General features: G+C 38.1%; 2 gene segments (V, D, J or C); both read left to right on the forward strand.

Annotated features, from left to right (window-relative positions):
- The window catches only part of LOC107158403, a 44,901-nt gene extending 42,773 nt beyond the window's left edge, over positions 1 to 2,128 (forward strand). The window contains 1 exon segment of the V gene segment in view: positions 2,107 to 2,128. Coding sequence covers positions 2,107 to 2,128 — 22 coding nt within the window.
- A 12,678-nt stretch (positions 2,129 to 14,806) lies between these two features.
- LOC107158404 lies at positions 14,807 to 15,488 on the forward strand. The segment is given in 2 exon segments: positions 14,807 to 14,938; positions 15,049 to 15,488. Coding segments are annotated over 2 exon segments (567 nt in total).
- The last annotated feature ends 320 nt before the right edge of the window (positions 15,489 to 15,808 follow it).

Consider the following 15,808-nt stretch of genomic DNA (forward strand, 5'->3'; position numbering starts at 1 on the left):
TTTAAACGTAATATCATATTGTGTTAGCTATTATTCATGTGACATCAAGCAACAATATATGTAAACTTCATAAAATGATATTTAGAAAGAAATATCAACTTCATACCTAAGATTTATAAAGAGCCCCGCCTTACCTAAGATAAGGCTATCCCTCCCATCTTACTACATGTCAGAATGACTCCAAAGTAGGCCAGACTTCAGCTAAAGCCCAGTACTCTTAATTTAAGGTGAAACTGACTTTGCTGGATGTTTACGATCAAGACTTAAAGTTAAATTAAAATGGCCAAAAAAAAACCCAAAAAACAACTACACAATATTTGTCTCTGGACCTCTGAGTCAGTCTGAATCCAGGGAATAGGAAACTTCTCTAAAGAGCTTTGCAACTCTGGGACACATAACCTCCTGATCAGGGAGATTAATGAGACCACTGGAGAATGAAAAGCCAATCAGTGCACTTGCTCTGAATAGGAGGGTCATTGGAGACAGGAGACATCCCTGATGTTTCCAAAAGAAGCCACATGGTCAAGCAAGACCTGGACCTATCCTAGTGCAAATGGCACTAGCAGAACCAAGAAGCTGTTCTTAAGTTCCCCCACAAGTGACCACTATGGGAACTCTGCTGACTCTTAACAATAGATAGAAACAAAGTCAATTTTGACCAGCTTGATCTTAAACACCTACCAAAAACAGTTAAGCCAAAACACAGTCATTCCTGGGAGTAATGAAGGACAAGAACAGCTAGAAAAGAGGAGACAGCAACTAGGCCAACAAGTTCCATGAAAATGTTCATTCAAGTATGGCTTTGGCCCCTCCCCCTCGCAGGACCCCTATTAGTCCTCTTTATGTTTCTCCTAATAGGACCATGTCTATTAAATTGCCTACAGAATTTCCTGCAAGATCAGATACATAAATTCACCAACCAGTCAGTCAATCAACTACCAGCCCCTGATGCCCAAGATGGAGACCTAAGACTCATGACCAACTCCTCTCGCTCCAGAGACTCTGCTCCCACCTAAAACCCTCCCTAACCCCTTTTCCAGATTTTACAATCCCTCTTTCACTTCCTAGGAATGAGAACTACTCTTCGGCAGGTTCACTCTGCTTGTTCTGTCTGCTCTACAGTATCCCCACAAGGAAGCAACAAACCTAAACTCCCCACACATCAGATGAAGAGTCACTAGCCAGGCGAAGACTGGTAGATCAACTTCACTCTCATGCCTAGGCACAAAAAGCTTCACTACCTACTTACTTTGGTTGATACTTTTTCAGGTTGGATAGATGCCTTCCCCACATCCAGGGAAATTGCTGACACCATTGCCTCCATTCTCATTGAGGAGATCATTCCCAGGTTCAGACTTCCCACCTTCAACCAGGCAGACAACAGTCCAGCCCTCACTTCCTAGGGAACATGTAGACAAGTGCCTTCCTGTGCCATTCATTGCCTCATCCCCAGCACAAGAAGGAACTGAATTGGACCCTCTTCAACTGGGTGACTTAGTCGTACTTCAGGAACTGCATTCTCAATCGTTGGAACCTCGCTGGATGGAACCCCATACAGTCATACTTACTACCCCAATGGTGACCAAGCATTTAGACACTCCCCCTGGTACCATGTCTCCCACCTTAAAAAGGCACCTGTTCCAAATATCCAGTCCTGGACTTCCACCATGCCCACTAAACTCTAGATTTTTTGCTAACTCTCTTCTTTTACTAATCATTAATCTCTCTCAAGTTTCTATCCCAACCACAGATGGTGCTTTAACATCCAAGTGACATGGCACCAGGATGACACCACCCACTATCAATTTATGGGTCAAGGTAATTGCTCATCCACTGGCTGCAATCGGGCTGTCACCCTTATCATTACTGGATTCAACCAAGCCACCTTCAATACTTCCCAGAGTTCCTGCTACAGGACCAGTGGCTGATACCAAGAATCTCCTCCATCCAGGACAGGTTTGATGCCATCAACGACTTGTGACTTCAAGGAACTTTTATGGACTTTACCCCTACTGAAGTAGTTGTCTATAGCCACTGAGTGTTATTTCTGGCTGTCCTGATGTTCTCAGACCTGTCCCCCGAACATTCCTCCATTTCCCCTTCTAGGTCCTACACCACCTACCATTAAGCAGGAAGTAGCTAGAGGACTTTATGCCATCCCCCATGTCACTTAGAAAAATAAAAAGGGAAAAATGTTAGGTGCAGGACAGGCTGAGTAAGCTGTCTGCAGGACATTCCAAACAAAGTTAGCTGCAGGATGACCTGGCTTCTCTAACCCTCCATCTGGTTCTTTATCACCTGTTTGCTTCAAGCCCGAACACCCAAGCCCCTGCTCAATGCTGAACACTCAACTCGATGCTCAAGGCTGAACACTTAACCCCTTGTGTGTCAACAAGGCAGCTTGCAGACCCAGAGACCCCATTAGATTTGGGCTATAAAAACTCTCTCCTGCCAGGCCTCTCTCTCTCTTGCTCTCTTGCTCCTTCTGTCTCCTTTGCATCTGTGCTCTCTTCTCTCTCTCTCTCTCTCTCTCTCTCTCTCTTCTCCTCTGTTGCACTGCTGCAATAAATGTCTCTTGGTCTCTCCAAGTGATGTGGTCACTTTCCTTTCAAGTTTTAAACTTCTTTTAACAGTTCATAGACTGGGAATAACCCAAAGTACCTGGCTGAAGCAAAGTCAAATACCAGATAATCCTGAAATATATGGGACTATAAACAGTGTATTTAGAGTTCAGGAGATTATTAGAAACCAAAAAAAAAGGTACTCAGTAAAATAGACCATGGTAGTTTTATTGTCAGGGAAATAAAATCAGAAAGGTCCATTTATTATAATCAGATGGTCATTCTAGAGTCTTTCCAAGTTATGAGAGAGGTTTGAAAACAGAGCATCAAAGACCAGTAGGGGGTGATGTTGGACTACTTACAACAGGACAGGGCTCTGCACCAGGTCACAAAGGGAAATACTGGCTTCACACCTCTGTGCAGAAGATGTTCTCACTAAACTGTGACTTTCTTGCTCTTGAAGGAATCTGATCCACACCCTTGCTCCCTATTTTATCCTCCCATCCTCATGGATTGATTGTTTAGGTGTGTTTTCTTGGTGGAATGGAAGAATGGTCACAGAGCAGGAAGAAATTTCAGTGAAGACCCAAGCAAGGAGAATGTCTTGAGAGAAATTGAGAAGAAATCAGACAAGTGTATATGTTAATACTGAAAATGAGAAATCAGCAAGACCACTGAAACACTAAAAACAAATAACCCAGTCAATAAATGGGCCAAGGACCTGAAGAGACACCACTCAAAAGATGATGACAATTAATCAACAAATACATAGAAAAATGTTCTTCATCACTAGCAATTAGAGAAATGCAAATCAAAACCACTCTAAGATTTTATCTCACTGCAGTCAGAATGGCAGTTATTATGCATACAAACAACAATAAGTGTTGGCGAGTATGTGGGGGGAAAGGCATACTCATACACTGCTGCTGGGACTGCAAACTGGTGTAGCCATTATAGAAAGCAGTATAGAGATTACTTGGAAAATTGAGAATGGAACCACCATGTGACCCAGCTATTCCTCTCCTGGGTCTATACCCAAAGGACTTAAAAACAGCATACTTCAGGGGCACAGACACATCACTGTTTATAGCAGCATAGTTCACAATAGCTAAACTATGCTAAAATGCTAAGGGCATTTTAGATGCCCTTCAGTAGATGAATGCATAAAAAGTGTGGCATATATACATAATGAAACTTTGCTCAGCAATAAAAGAGAATAAAATCTTGGCATTTGTAGGTAAATGGATGGTATTGGAGAAGATAATGCTAATTGAAGTTAGCCAATCCCCAAAAAACAAATGTCAACTTTTTTTATATAAGGAAGCTGATTCATAGTGGGATAGGGAGTGGGAGCATGGGAGCAATAGATGAACTCTAGATAGGGCAGAGGGGTTGGAAGGAAAGGGAGAGGGCATGGGGAAATTAATGATAGTGGAATGTCATAATCATTACTTACCAAAGTTCATGTATGAAGACACGAATTGGTGGGAATATACTACATATACAACCGGAGATATGAAAAATTGTGCTCTATATGTGTAATAAGAATTGTAATGCAATCTCCTGTCATATATAAATTTAAAAAAATACAACAAAAAAGAAATCAGCAAGCCCATTGAATTTATGTACCAAAAAAAGTCAAATAAAAGAACAAAGAAAACACAGGGTACATATAAAGTAAAGAGAGGTTTATTTTGGTTCATGGATATGGATATTTAAGCCTGGGATTTTTAGTCCCATAACTTTGGGACACTGGTGAGGATTTGATAAAATGGGAAGTGTGAGCCATGGTGAATGTTCACATCATAAACCAGGAAGTTGAGAGAGGGCAGACAGGGTGGTGTTATACCACCATTTTGTGGACATGACACCAGTGAACTATGGCTCTCTCTCTTAAGGCCCTACAACCTCTCACAAGATACTATCACCAGGAAGTACCTCCTGGTACTATAACCTTGGGAAGAAGTCTCTATATATGGAACTTTGGCAGATACTCAAATTAAACCCATAGTTTACCAGTATGTTAGGCAGTTGAACTTATGTTAGACTGAGAAAGACTTACCTAGATGAACAGGAAGCATTTAGGCTGAAAATAGGACATGTTTTTTGTTTCTTGAGATCTATGAAGGATGTTGAACATGAACTTTGAGGATGGGTATGTATGAGACTTATGAGACAATTTCAGATGTCACAATCAGAGAGAATACCTCTCAGCTCTCAGCAGTGGGACTTAGTCACTGTAGGGGAGAAAGATGGAATCACAGGACCCTCTTCAGGGGAACTGCAATGGGACTAATAAATATGGAATCCCACAGTGTGCAGCATATATCAGTACTCTCCTTCAGTGATAAAATACACAGCTCAATTTAAACTCTTACCTGGATCAAGCAGTATCACCTCCATCCACAATGGAGCTGCTTTTGTTTTGCTGATATGAGCTTCTGGTAACCTGAGATTTTCTCTCTTTCTAGGCTTCATATTCCTCCTTTTGCCTTTGGTTCCTTAATGCCTTGTGGACATCCTAGGAAGAAAACTGTTGATTCATGGTACCCAGTGAATGTCTGAGAGAACTTCAGAGGTAGCACAGGACTCACCTCAGAGTTTAGGATTACATTCTGGTCACTATGATTTCCTAATGCATATGTATTTTAATGTGTGATAAATACTTGAACCCATATGTTTCCTGTTTTTCTTGCATTTGAATAATTTCTTGCAATTTTTTCTTTCAGTGAGTTTTAATGTAAAAGATTAAAACTGATATAATTAGGATTTTATGTATTAAAATCAGCATTTCTATTTCTTTCTCACTTAAATTTCAGATCATCTTCTTTATCTTAGTATTATCACACACACACAATCAAATGTATGGATAGATAATTATGAGATACATTTGACTATTGGCCATAACATACTTTAATATGAATCTTTATTCCTATTTATGAGTGGATGTCTTAAAAAAGAAAAGAACGAATGAATTCAAAGGAAACAATAATATTAATGAAAATTTCATAAAATAATTATGAAGAATGTTGAAATTGTATTTTATTTTGAAGCTAAGAACACCATTTTTAAAAGAAATTATTACTTCACAAAGGAATTAAAGGAGTTTCATATCTGAACTTCCCAATTATCCTCATCTAGCATCTCTAATCATCTTCAAAAGTGAAAGTGTACTAAAGTCATAGAGATATTCACACTAATTTGATTGTAAATATTCTTAACTTTATTTTTAAGTATGATGAACATGGTTTCCTTTTATTCTTATTTTTGATATTGGGAAGGATAACCCACTTTCTCTCAAATACTGCAGTTCTACTAGTGCTAAAGCCATATAACTGATGACTTCTTATGTGAAGGCAGGTGACATCCTGAGCCTTGTATTATTGCTGTCTGTGTCTGCAATCTCAATATTTGGCTCTACTGAGGCTGCTTGAGACAGTCTCCAAGATTCAGACAGTGGGTGCCCCATCTCTGGAACTGGCAAGGAAGGTCCTCACAACATGTCTCCAGAGTATGAAAATGGGATCTATGATAAGTGTAATGACATTATGTGCTTGTGAGAATCCCACCATGGCCTGGATGATGTTTATACTGACTTACTTCTCTTATGGTTCAGTTTGGGGAGGGTAACTGCATTCTTTGAGTCCCTACAAAAAAAGGAGTGTCTCATGGAGACCATTTGTTCATAACAATAACTGTCTCTGTTCTTGCTTTTAGTATTGGATTCTCAGACCATTGTGATCCAGGAGCCCTCATTCTCTGTGTCTCCAGGTGGGTTAGGGACACTCACCTGTAGCCTTAGCTCCAAGTCAGTCTCCACAAGTCACTACCCAAGCTGGTACTAGCAAACACCAGGACATGCTTCCCAGTGAATTATCTATAGTGCAAACCACTGCCCCTTTGGAGTCCCTGATTTATTCTCTGGTTCCTTCCTTGGAAACAAAGCCATCATCACCATCACAGTGGCTCAGACTAATGATGAAGCTAATTATTACTGTGCACTCTATATGGGTACTGGTATTCACATGGTGATGTAAACCCATGGAGGAGTACAACCAAAACCTCTTCATGTGTTCAGATGTCTCTAATTTACATGATGGAGACATGTTTATAGGTTGAAAATGTTCAACACTTTTATGTGAAGATGAGGCTGACTACTTCTCCTACCAGTGGTTCACGCCATGTGCCTCATCCTCTCCCTCCCAGTGTGTGTCCATTTCTCAGTGTTTCTCCTCAAACTCTAGGATTCCACTTTCCCTTTCAGTTTGGACAATGAGCAGAGGAGTTAATCTTCAAATAGTTAACTGTCAGTAAGATTCAGGGTATGCCAATACCTTTAAGACTCTTCTCACTCAAAATATTAACAAATGATGGTTAGTCTTTTTTTATATGTTGATTTGATTATGTAGATCAAATTAGTACTAATTAGCTTTTAAATTTTAAAAGCAAAATTGCTTTTATATTATTTTTATGATTTTAAAAATACAATGTTACTTTATAATTATGTCATAACTTATTTGTTGGGATTTATGATTAATATTCAATCAAAATAACCAACCATGTCTAAATTATTGCCACATTAATAATTTCAAGTCATTGCTAAGAAAAATGATCGAATTAAAAATGCAGCCAAATGATAGCAGGTATTTCTGCAAAACTTCCTTGAAAGTATATTTTTAGGAGGTCATATAAATACATAGTATTTACATAACTAGAAACTATCATTCAAGACTGACTTCCATACACTCTCTTATCATCCACTGGGGTGACTTTCCTGTTGAAGAATATTAAGGTGCAGGACTGAAGGTTATACATGGACATGAACAGGCCCTATTACACTCAATACTGGCTGAGCAGGTGAAAAAGAATTGTGTGGAAATTAAGTTTGAGTTAGTTTTCTGCTTTATCCATAGAAAATGATATTATAAACTGCTATATTGAGGTAATACACAACAAGAGGAAAAGAAAACACTATGTAGGTAAGGTCCTGATATGTATTTATTATTGGTATGTAATGTTACTTTTATTAACTTTTAAAAATCCAGGTTTAACTTTTTTGTGGTTTACATAAATAATACACTTTCTAAAAAGACTCATGAGAATGAATGGAAATTAACCCCACCATAATTCAAAAGCACACACCAATATATTTGCTAGTTCTAAAAATGGTACTTTGTTGGAGCTCTCCCTCAGTCTTTAAGCATAGAATTTCCTGGCAAACCTGAAGTGTTTCCCTCATTGTAGAGAATGCATTAAGTGGAATCTGTGGTATCCCCATGTTGTCCCTATTCTAGCTGGTGTGCATAATGCATTCTGGGAGGAAACAGTTCAGAGGGCGGTATGTGTGCCCAGTGGATGCTGATTCACAGTGAGGAACTATGGTTGCATAAATGGAATAGCAGGGCACATTATTCTTTAAATGCCTTCAGTTGCTGGGTAAACGTGAAGTGATAATAGAAAATCATAAAATAATATATTTATTCCCATGGCTGCTTGAGATGTGGTCTACTTAATACTGCTATTGAGGTATATTTTCTTGATCTAAATTAACTCATAGAGAAGGAGATATCTCTGAAGAAATATAGTAATACCTGTTATCTGTAAAAAATAATTGCTTTTTCTGTTTTTTTCTTTTTCTCATTCTCCGTATGTGCTCACATATGTATGTTTGTTTGGAAGATGTGATAAGTAAATATATCTACCTATATTTAAATTTATTCATACATATATGTACGTTATATTTGGATCATTAATTTTATACAAAATCATACTGTGAATTTTTACAATTTATATCAATCAATCAAAAAAGAAAAAGTCTTCCCCATTTTTCCCTTAAACTAATTTTCACTGTAAACTGGCATTTTTTTGTTATTTGAAGGCTATTAAAAGAATATGCAAATAAGATAATGCTTTGGGAGGGGAAAACATGGAAAGCACCCAGAGGAGGACAGGCACCTTCCCACCACAGTTCTAACACATAAGGCAGAAGCAAGAGCAATGAGAGAAAGTATTGGGCAAAAAGATCCTCTGAAAACAGGCAGGCCTGAGAGAGAAGCTTCAGGCTGAGTGGCTCCTGGAACCGGGTTCTTATCAGTAGAACACTAGTTCCCACAGAGGACCCTACACTAGAACTGAAGATGTCAGCATTGCCTGGAGCCATTAAAAGGCAGAGGGCTAACATCAACTCTTGTTTCCCCATAGGATTCCCTATAAGAGGTGTTACTGATACTTCATGGGCTGCTACAACCAGCTTTATTGATGCATTAACCTTCAGGATAGGTACTGTGTCTATTCCCATCATCCCATTCCTCTATATGGACCCAAAATGAAGTCAAAGCTGAGGTCTTTCACGGATTTGGAGCCCTTGCTGTCTCAAGGCCCTGCAAAAACTGAGATACCCCTCTTTTCTTACCTGAATGAGGAGGATGTCCTCAGGCTTGGAGTATTCTTTTGGGCAATACAATCCCTTCCTGCTGTTCCAATAGCCTGAGACCACTCTTTAAATTATCTACATATCTGTAGTGACTGATTCATGTGAAGATCTCATTCATTCTTGAAGGAAAAAAAATGAATGAAAGAAGAAATGAAAAACTCATCTAATTCCCCTACTAGTGGTTAATTTACCTTTGACATTATTTCTATGGTAGTGGGATGAATCCCTTCTGTACTAATTGTCCCTGAAATTCCAGAATAATTTTCACCTTTTCATGCCATGTTATCAATGTGATAAATGTAAAACCAAACCTCCTCTGATCAGCTCTTTTTAAATCTAGCCTCATCTTTGTGAATTAGAACACAGGTGTTGCTTTTCCCTCATTTTGTTCTATGACTACCTGCTCTTCTCACACCAGGTGTTCACACCTAAGATGCCCTTGATATTTCAGCGCTTTCCTATTTCTTCTGCTCTTCTCTTGTTCTGCACACCCACAAATTCCTCTTGCCCAATCACATTGTCCAATTTTGTTTTACAATTTTCCCAGAGAAGTAGCTCTAATATGAGATATAATGATGGGCACAGACTGGTTGAACATGTTCTGGTTAATACAGAAGTCACCTTAGGAACCTAAAGAGATATACAGATGTACAGAGTCCTATGTGCATTGTGTGGTCTCTGAATTTGTTTTCTCCTAAGCCCCAAATATTAACTAAGCTTCTTCATCATGCCACCCTCCCTTAGTCAGGGACCCAGACACTGCAAGTACACATGAGGTAGCGACAAGGTGTAGTGACCCATTTGCATGAGCATCCCTTAATAGGCAGAGTTAGGCCTATGAAAGTGTTGCATCCACCATGGCCTAGACTCCTTTCCTCCTTCTACTTCTCTCTCACTGCACAGGGAGGTACAGACCTCAGAGGCCTAGGGCAGGCCCCTAACGTGAGTCATTATCCTATTCATCAAATACCCAAGTCACTTCCCCCTACCTCTTCCCTTCCGTCTGTTGTTTCTTTGATTCCCTCTCTTTTCCTATACTGACATGGCCAATCCCCTTCTATGCATCCCTGGATCAATATCCAGACTCACCTGCACTGAATAGTGAATAGGAACCTACTATTGGTAAAAAAGAATGTAAAACATGTACTGGTACTATCAGTACTTGTATCTGAGCAGTTCTACTCAGACTCAGAGAAACAGCTGAGGCCCAAGTTCCCCAATTGAATTTCTGGATACAAAGATGTCTCAACCAATGAAGTGTATTTGTAAATCTCCGGGCTCCAATTTGAGGATATGGACAATGATTACCCTCCTGTTTATAAAATTAATGCTTATGACAGCAAAACAGCCAGATAAGCAAGTAAGAGAAGACCCTCAATTGTAGAGCGTCCAAGTTTATGTCAGTTTACTGTGGCAGTAAAGACCCTCAATGTTTATAAAATAAGACACTAGAGTCTGGTTGACATTAGTGGCACACCACAATTCTCTCCCATTACATAATGCTCATAGAAACTGTACATGTTACAAAAAGTTATACTAATACTAAAAATAATAATATTATCAATTAAAAGCAGTAAAGGAGGTATGGCAAAGAAGTTGAAGTCCATCAAGATGATAATCCATAATATCATTATAACTCAGTTTATAACAAAATTTATTTTAATTATAAATTATGCATTTTTCATAGTTCAATATTCCAAATCCTTAGAACACAATTATAATTGATTTATTATATTTTTATCATAATATCAAGCCTGGTAGAAATAATAATCTGTATTTATAGTGCTTCTGGTCAGTAATCTTAGACCCTGCACTGTGTTAAAATTAATTAAAAAAGGGATTATAATGATAGATTAATATCCTCACTGAAGTGGTTTATTCTTCTTATGAATAACCAGTGTATTCATGCATCTAGACAGTATTCCACAGATTGGCTTTAGTGAATGGGTGAGCTCATGCTAGCTGAGCATAAGTCATCATTCTTTTTGATTTCCACATGACCTTTGGGCACCTGGATTCACAGTGAACATACTGCTTTTGTATATGTTTATTTTCACTTCATTGCCTTAGTGGAATATTAAAACCATTTGATAAATTTGTAGCACCTTTCATTACTATTTTAATATGCACAGTCTAAAGATATATTAGATTTAGTATTATTTCATGTGCTCATTTTTATTTTTTTATTAGATATACATAATATTAGAGTGTATTTAGCATATTATATATTCATTGGGTGCAATCTATTACAATTTTGATACCTTTCTTGTTGTTGAACATGATGTGGAGTTCCACTGGTCATTATATGTATTTGTACATAAATGAACATAGAGAAGTTATATCTGATTCATTCTATTGTCATTCTTATTCTTATCCCCCTCCCTTCACTTCATTTCACTTTTTATAATCTGAAGTACTTCTATATTTACCCTCCCTATGCTCCCTTGCTATGGGTTAACACCTACAGATCAGAGAGAACACTCATACTTGGACTTTGAGGTTTGGATTATTACACTTAGCATGATAGTCTCAAGTTTCATGCATTTTCCCACAAATGCCATAATTTTATTTCTCATTATGGCTGAGTAATATTCCATTTTGTATGTATACCACATTTTCTTTATTGATTCATCTGTTGAATGGAATCTAGGTTGGTTCCATAGTTTAGCTACTGTGAATTGAGCTACTATAAACATTAATGTGGCTGCATCATTGAGTGTGTTTATTTTAATTGCTTGTTGTATAATTTTAAGTGCTTGTGTATAATCTGATAGTGGGATAGCTGAGTCAAATGCTGATTCCATTCCATGTTTTCTGAGGAATCTCAATATGTCTTTCCAGAATGGTGGGATTTGCAGTTCCAATATCTTATATTTATTTTGTATCTGCAATTTTCTTTCTGAAACATTGGTCATTTTATATAATATGTTTCATGTTGATTGATTTAAAGAGTTCAAATATCTGGGTTCATGTTTGGAGATAAAATTAGAGAAGAGGATAATCAAGATAAAACTCTATATGTGCTGTCGGATTTGAGTACACTTATCAAGAAGAGCAGAAAATTCAACTTCCTGATCTGCAGTAGAGATGATTTTTTTTTTTTTGGTCTTGCTTTTTCTGAATTGAAGGCAAGTGGAGTTGTCCTGTGGAAAGAAAGAATCTGCAGGACATTAACAGTCATTGCACTTCACATATTTCTATATGAACATGAAAAAGTGAATTTTTATTCAAACTACAGAAATTCGCAAAGGGGCTAACAGTGCCTATTCCTAACAGGTAGAGACAAGAAGGAAGAAAGGAAGGAAGGAAGGAAGGAAGGAAGGAAGGAAGGAAGGAAGGAAGGAAGGAAGGAAGATTAAAATTTAATGTTTTAAATTTAAAAAAAAATGAGTGAATTTATAGTGCACACATTTTATATATAACTTATTTTAAAATAATCTATTAATCAGGAAATGTAGATTATTTTTTAATCTATATATTTATTCATAAAAGTAACAAGTATTAGATTCTACAATGTACACAATTTATCTTATCACAGAAATAATTATAATTGCTTGATTTTAATTCTGTATGTATTTAATTACAAATTGTGCTGGACATAAAAAGTACCAACCTACTATGAGGTGAGTTATGTTTCTAAAAGTATGGGAGTTTCTAGGTGCTAGAATGAAAATTGTTGCCTATCTTGGATCTGGAAGTGTCAAAATTATGAAAAAAAAACACTCAAAATCTCTAGCAATTAGAGAAAGAAAATTAAAACTACAGTGAGATTTCATCTCATGCCAGTTACAATGCAAATTATTAAGAATACAGGCAACAATAAATGTTGCCAAGGATGTAGGAAAAAAGGTATACTCATACATTGCTGGTGGGACTGCAAATTGGTACAACCACTCTAGAAAGCAGTATGGAGGTTCCTCAGAAAACTTAGAAAGGAATCACCATTTGATCCAGTTACCCTACTTCTTGGTTTATACCTAAAGGTATACTACAGTGATGCACCCACGTCTATATTTACACCAGTTAAATTCACAAGAGCTAAACTATGGAACCAGCCTAGGTGCCCTTCAACAGATAAATGGATAAAGAAAATGTGGTATGTATACACAATGGAATATTAGCTAGCTATAAAGAGCAATGATATTATGGTATTTACCAGTAAATGAATGGAACTGGAGACTATAATGCTAAGTGAAAAGAGCCAATTCCCCAAACCAAAGGCTGCATGTTCTCTCTGAAAAGTGGGTGCTAACTCATATAAGGGCAGGGCTTAAGGATGAATAGAAATACTTTGTATTAGACAGAGGGTAATGAAGGGAAGGGAGGTGTTAGAGGGATAGGAAAGATAGTAGAATAAATCAGACATGTGTTCCTATGCGCATTATAAATATATGACCAATGTAATTCTGTACCATATGTAACCAGAAGAGTGGGAAGTTATAATCCACATATGTGTAATATGTCAAAATACCATCTCTTGTCATCTATAACTAATAAGAACAATTAAAAATAGAATAAAAGTTTTAAAAATTCAGAATATGATTAATTCCTCAGCTATAACCATGGGGACTCTTGTTTTTTTTTAATTTTTTATTATTGGTTGTTCAAAACATTACATAGTTCTTGATATATCATATTTCACACTTTGATTCAAGTGGGTTATGAGCTCCCATTTTTACCCCATATACAGATTGCAGAATCACATCAGTTACACATCCATTGATTTACATATTGCCATACTAGTGTCTGTTGTGTTCTGCTGCCTTTCCTATCCTCTACTATCACCCCTCCCCTCCCCTCCCCTCCCCTCTTCTCTCTCTGCCCCCTCTACTGACATTCATTTGTCCCCCTTATATTATTTTTCCCTTTCCCATGGGGACTCTTGTGAAAAACACTAAGATCTTTTGAACAAAAGGCTCCATCCCTGCCATTGCCTAAAACAGTGCATTTCCATCCATGTCTGAAAACATTAATGAGTTCTGCTGTCTGAGTACTTTCAGGATCTACAGTCCCCATGGCATTTCATGTAGACAATGGTGGCTGAAGCTATATGGCTGTGATGGACTTATAATCACCACTCTCAGTATCACTTGTTAACAATAAGGGTTACAAACATGTGAACTGTGAAAGCTTGGAAACATGCATACTAATATCTTCTAAATGGCATCAAAAGGCTAATCATAAGATTTTGAAACTGAGTTTCTCACCAAGTACTAGGTGATAGAACTTTTGGAACAAAGATTTGTGTTGTGTATAATAAACTAGATGCTACCCTGCAAGCTAGTAAAACCATAGTTTTTATGTTCACCTGCTTCATTTTGATCTAAGAAGAATTTATATCAAAAACACCATCTTAGTCCTGTCCAAGAAAGAGCCAAGAGAAGTATGCATTAATTCACAATGTGGAGTCAGGGGAAAGCAAGAAGGCCATCCTGAGGTAATGAGGAGGCCACATAAGGGGTTTGTCTTGGAGACTAGGCAGAGGCAGTCGGATGCAGTGGAATTGTAGGACTGTCTCAGGGGTTCTGATCACAATGTTCTATGATGATGTGTATGGGCTTGGACAACAGGGGGCACTGCAGACCAGTCAAGATGGGTAAGGAATTAATCAGAACTCTAATGAGCCACCTGGTCCTGCCTGATTCTCTCTTGATAGGGCTCACAGCTGTGAACTTCCACACCCCTAAACCAACTCAAAACCACCCCTGCATACCCACTTGGCATCTTTATGTAAAGGAGTCTGAACCAAGACTAAGGGTGCAATCAGAAAACAGGGAGAATCTAATTTGCATAGATAGATCCTCCCCTTCTCAGAGTATGAAAAGGGCAAGGGAGAGACTTGGGGGAACCTCTGGTCAACATTGTGTACAGAAGGCAGAGCTCAGGATGACCTTCACAATGGCCTGGTCCTGTCTCCTCTTCACATTCCTTGTTCAGTGCACAGGTGACAAGATATGGAGGAGGGATAGGGTGTGGGAGTCCTCTGATATAGATCCTGACTCTACTCTTGTTTCTAGACAAAACTTATGCTCTCCGTGTTTTTCTCACTTCCAGAGTCCTGGGCCCAGTCTGTGCTGACTCAGCAGCCCTCATTGTCTGGGACTCCAGGACAGACAATCACCATCTCCTGCACTGGAAGTAGCAACAATATTGGTAGATATGGTGTGAGCTGGTATCAGCAGCTCCCAGAAATGGCCCCCAAACTCCTCATCTATTATAATAGTAATCGACCCTCAGGGGTGCCTGATCGCTTCTCTGGCTCCAGGTCTGGCAACTCTGGTTCACTGACTATCACTAGGCTACAGCCTGAGGATGAGGCTGACTATTACTGTCAGTCTTATGACAGTAGCCTCAGTTCTCTCACAGTGCTTCAAGCTCATGAGGAAGTAAGACAAGAACCACTTTACCATCTGTTAGGAGATCAAACACTCAGCAGCTTTGCTCAGGCCTGGTCTTTGGCTTTTTCTGCTACCTTTCACTATCGATCCAGCTGAAACTCCTTGCATGGTTTTGTATCCTCTTGCCCACTCTCTTCAAAGTAATTCACAGCAGCATTATTTTAGGACAATGTCCTCTTTTTTTAAAAAAATTGATTTTATTATTTTTAAAATACACAACAACATTGGAATGCACTACAATTCTTATTACACATATAGAGCACATTTTTTGTATCTCTGTATATAAAGTATGTTCATGTCAATTTATGCCATTATACATGTACTTCTTTTTTTTGCATTACAATTCTTAATACACATATATACCACAATTTTTCATATCTCTGTATATAAGGTATGTTGACACCCAATTCAAGTCT

Source organism: Marmota marmota, unplaced genomic scaffold (assembly GCF_001458135.2).
Source record: "Marmota marmota marmota unplaced genomic scaffold, marMar, whole genome shotgun sequence".
Classification (NCBI taxonomy): Eukaryota; Metazoa; Chordata; class Mammalia; order Rodentia; family Sciuridae; genus Marmota; species Marmota marmota.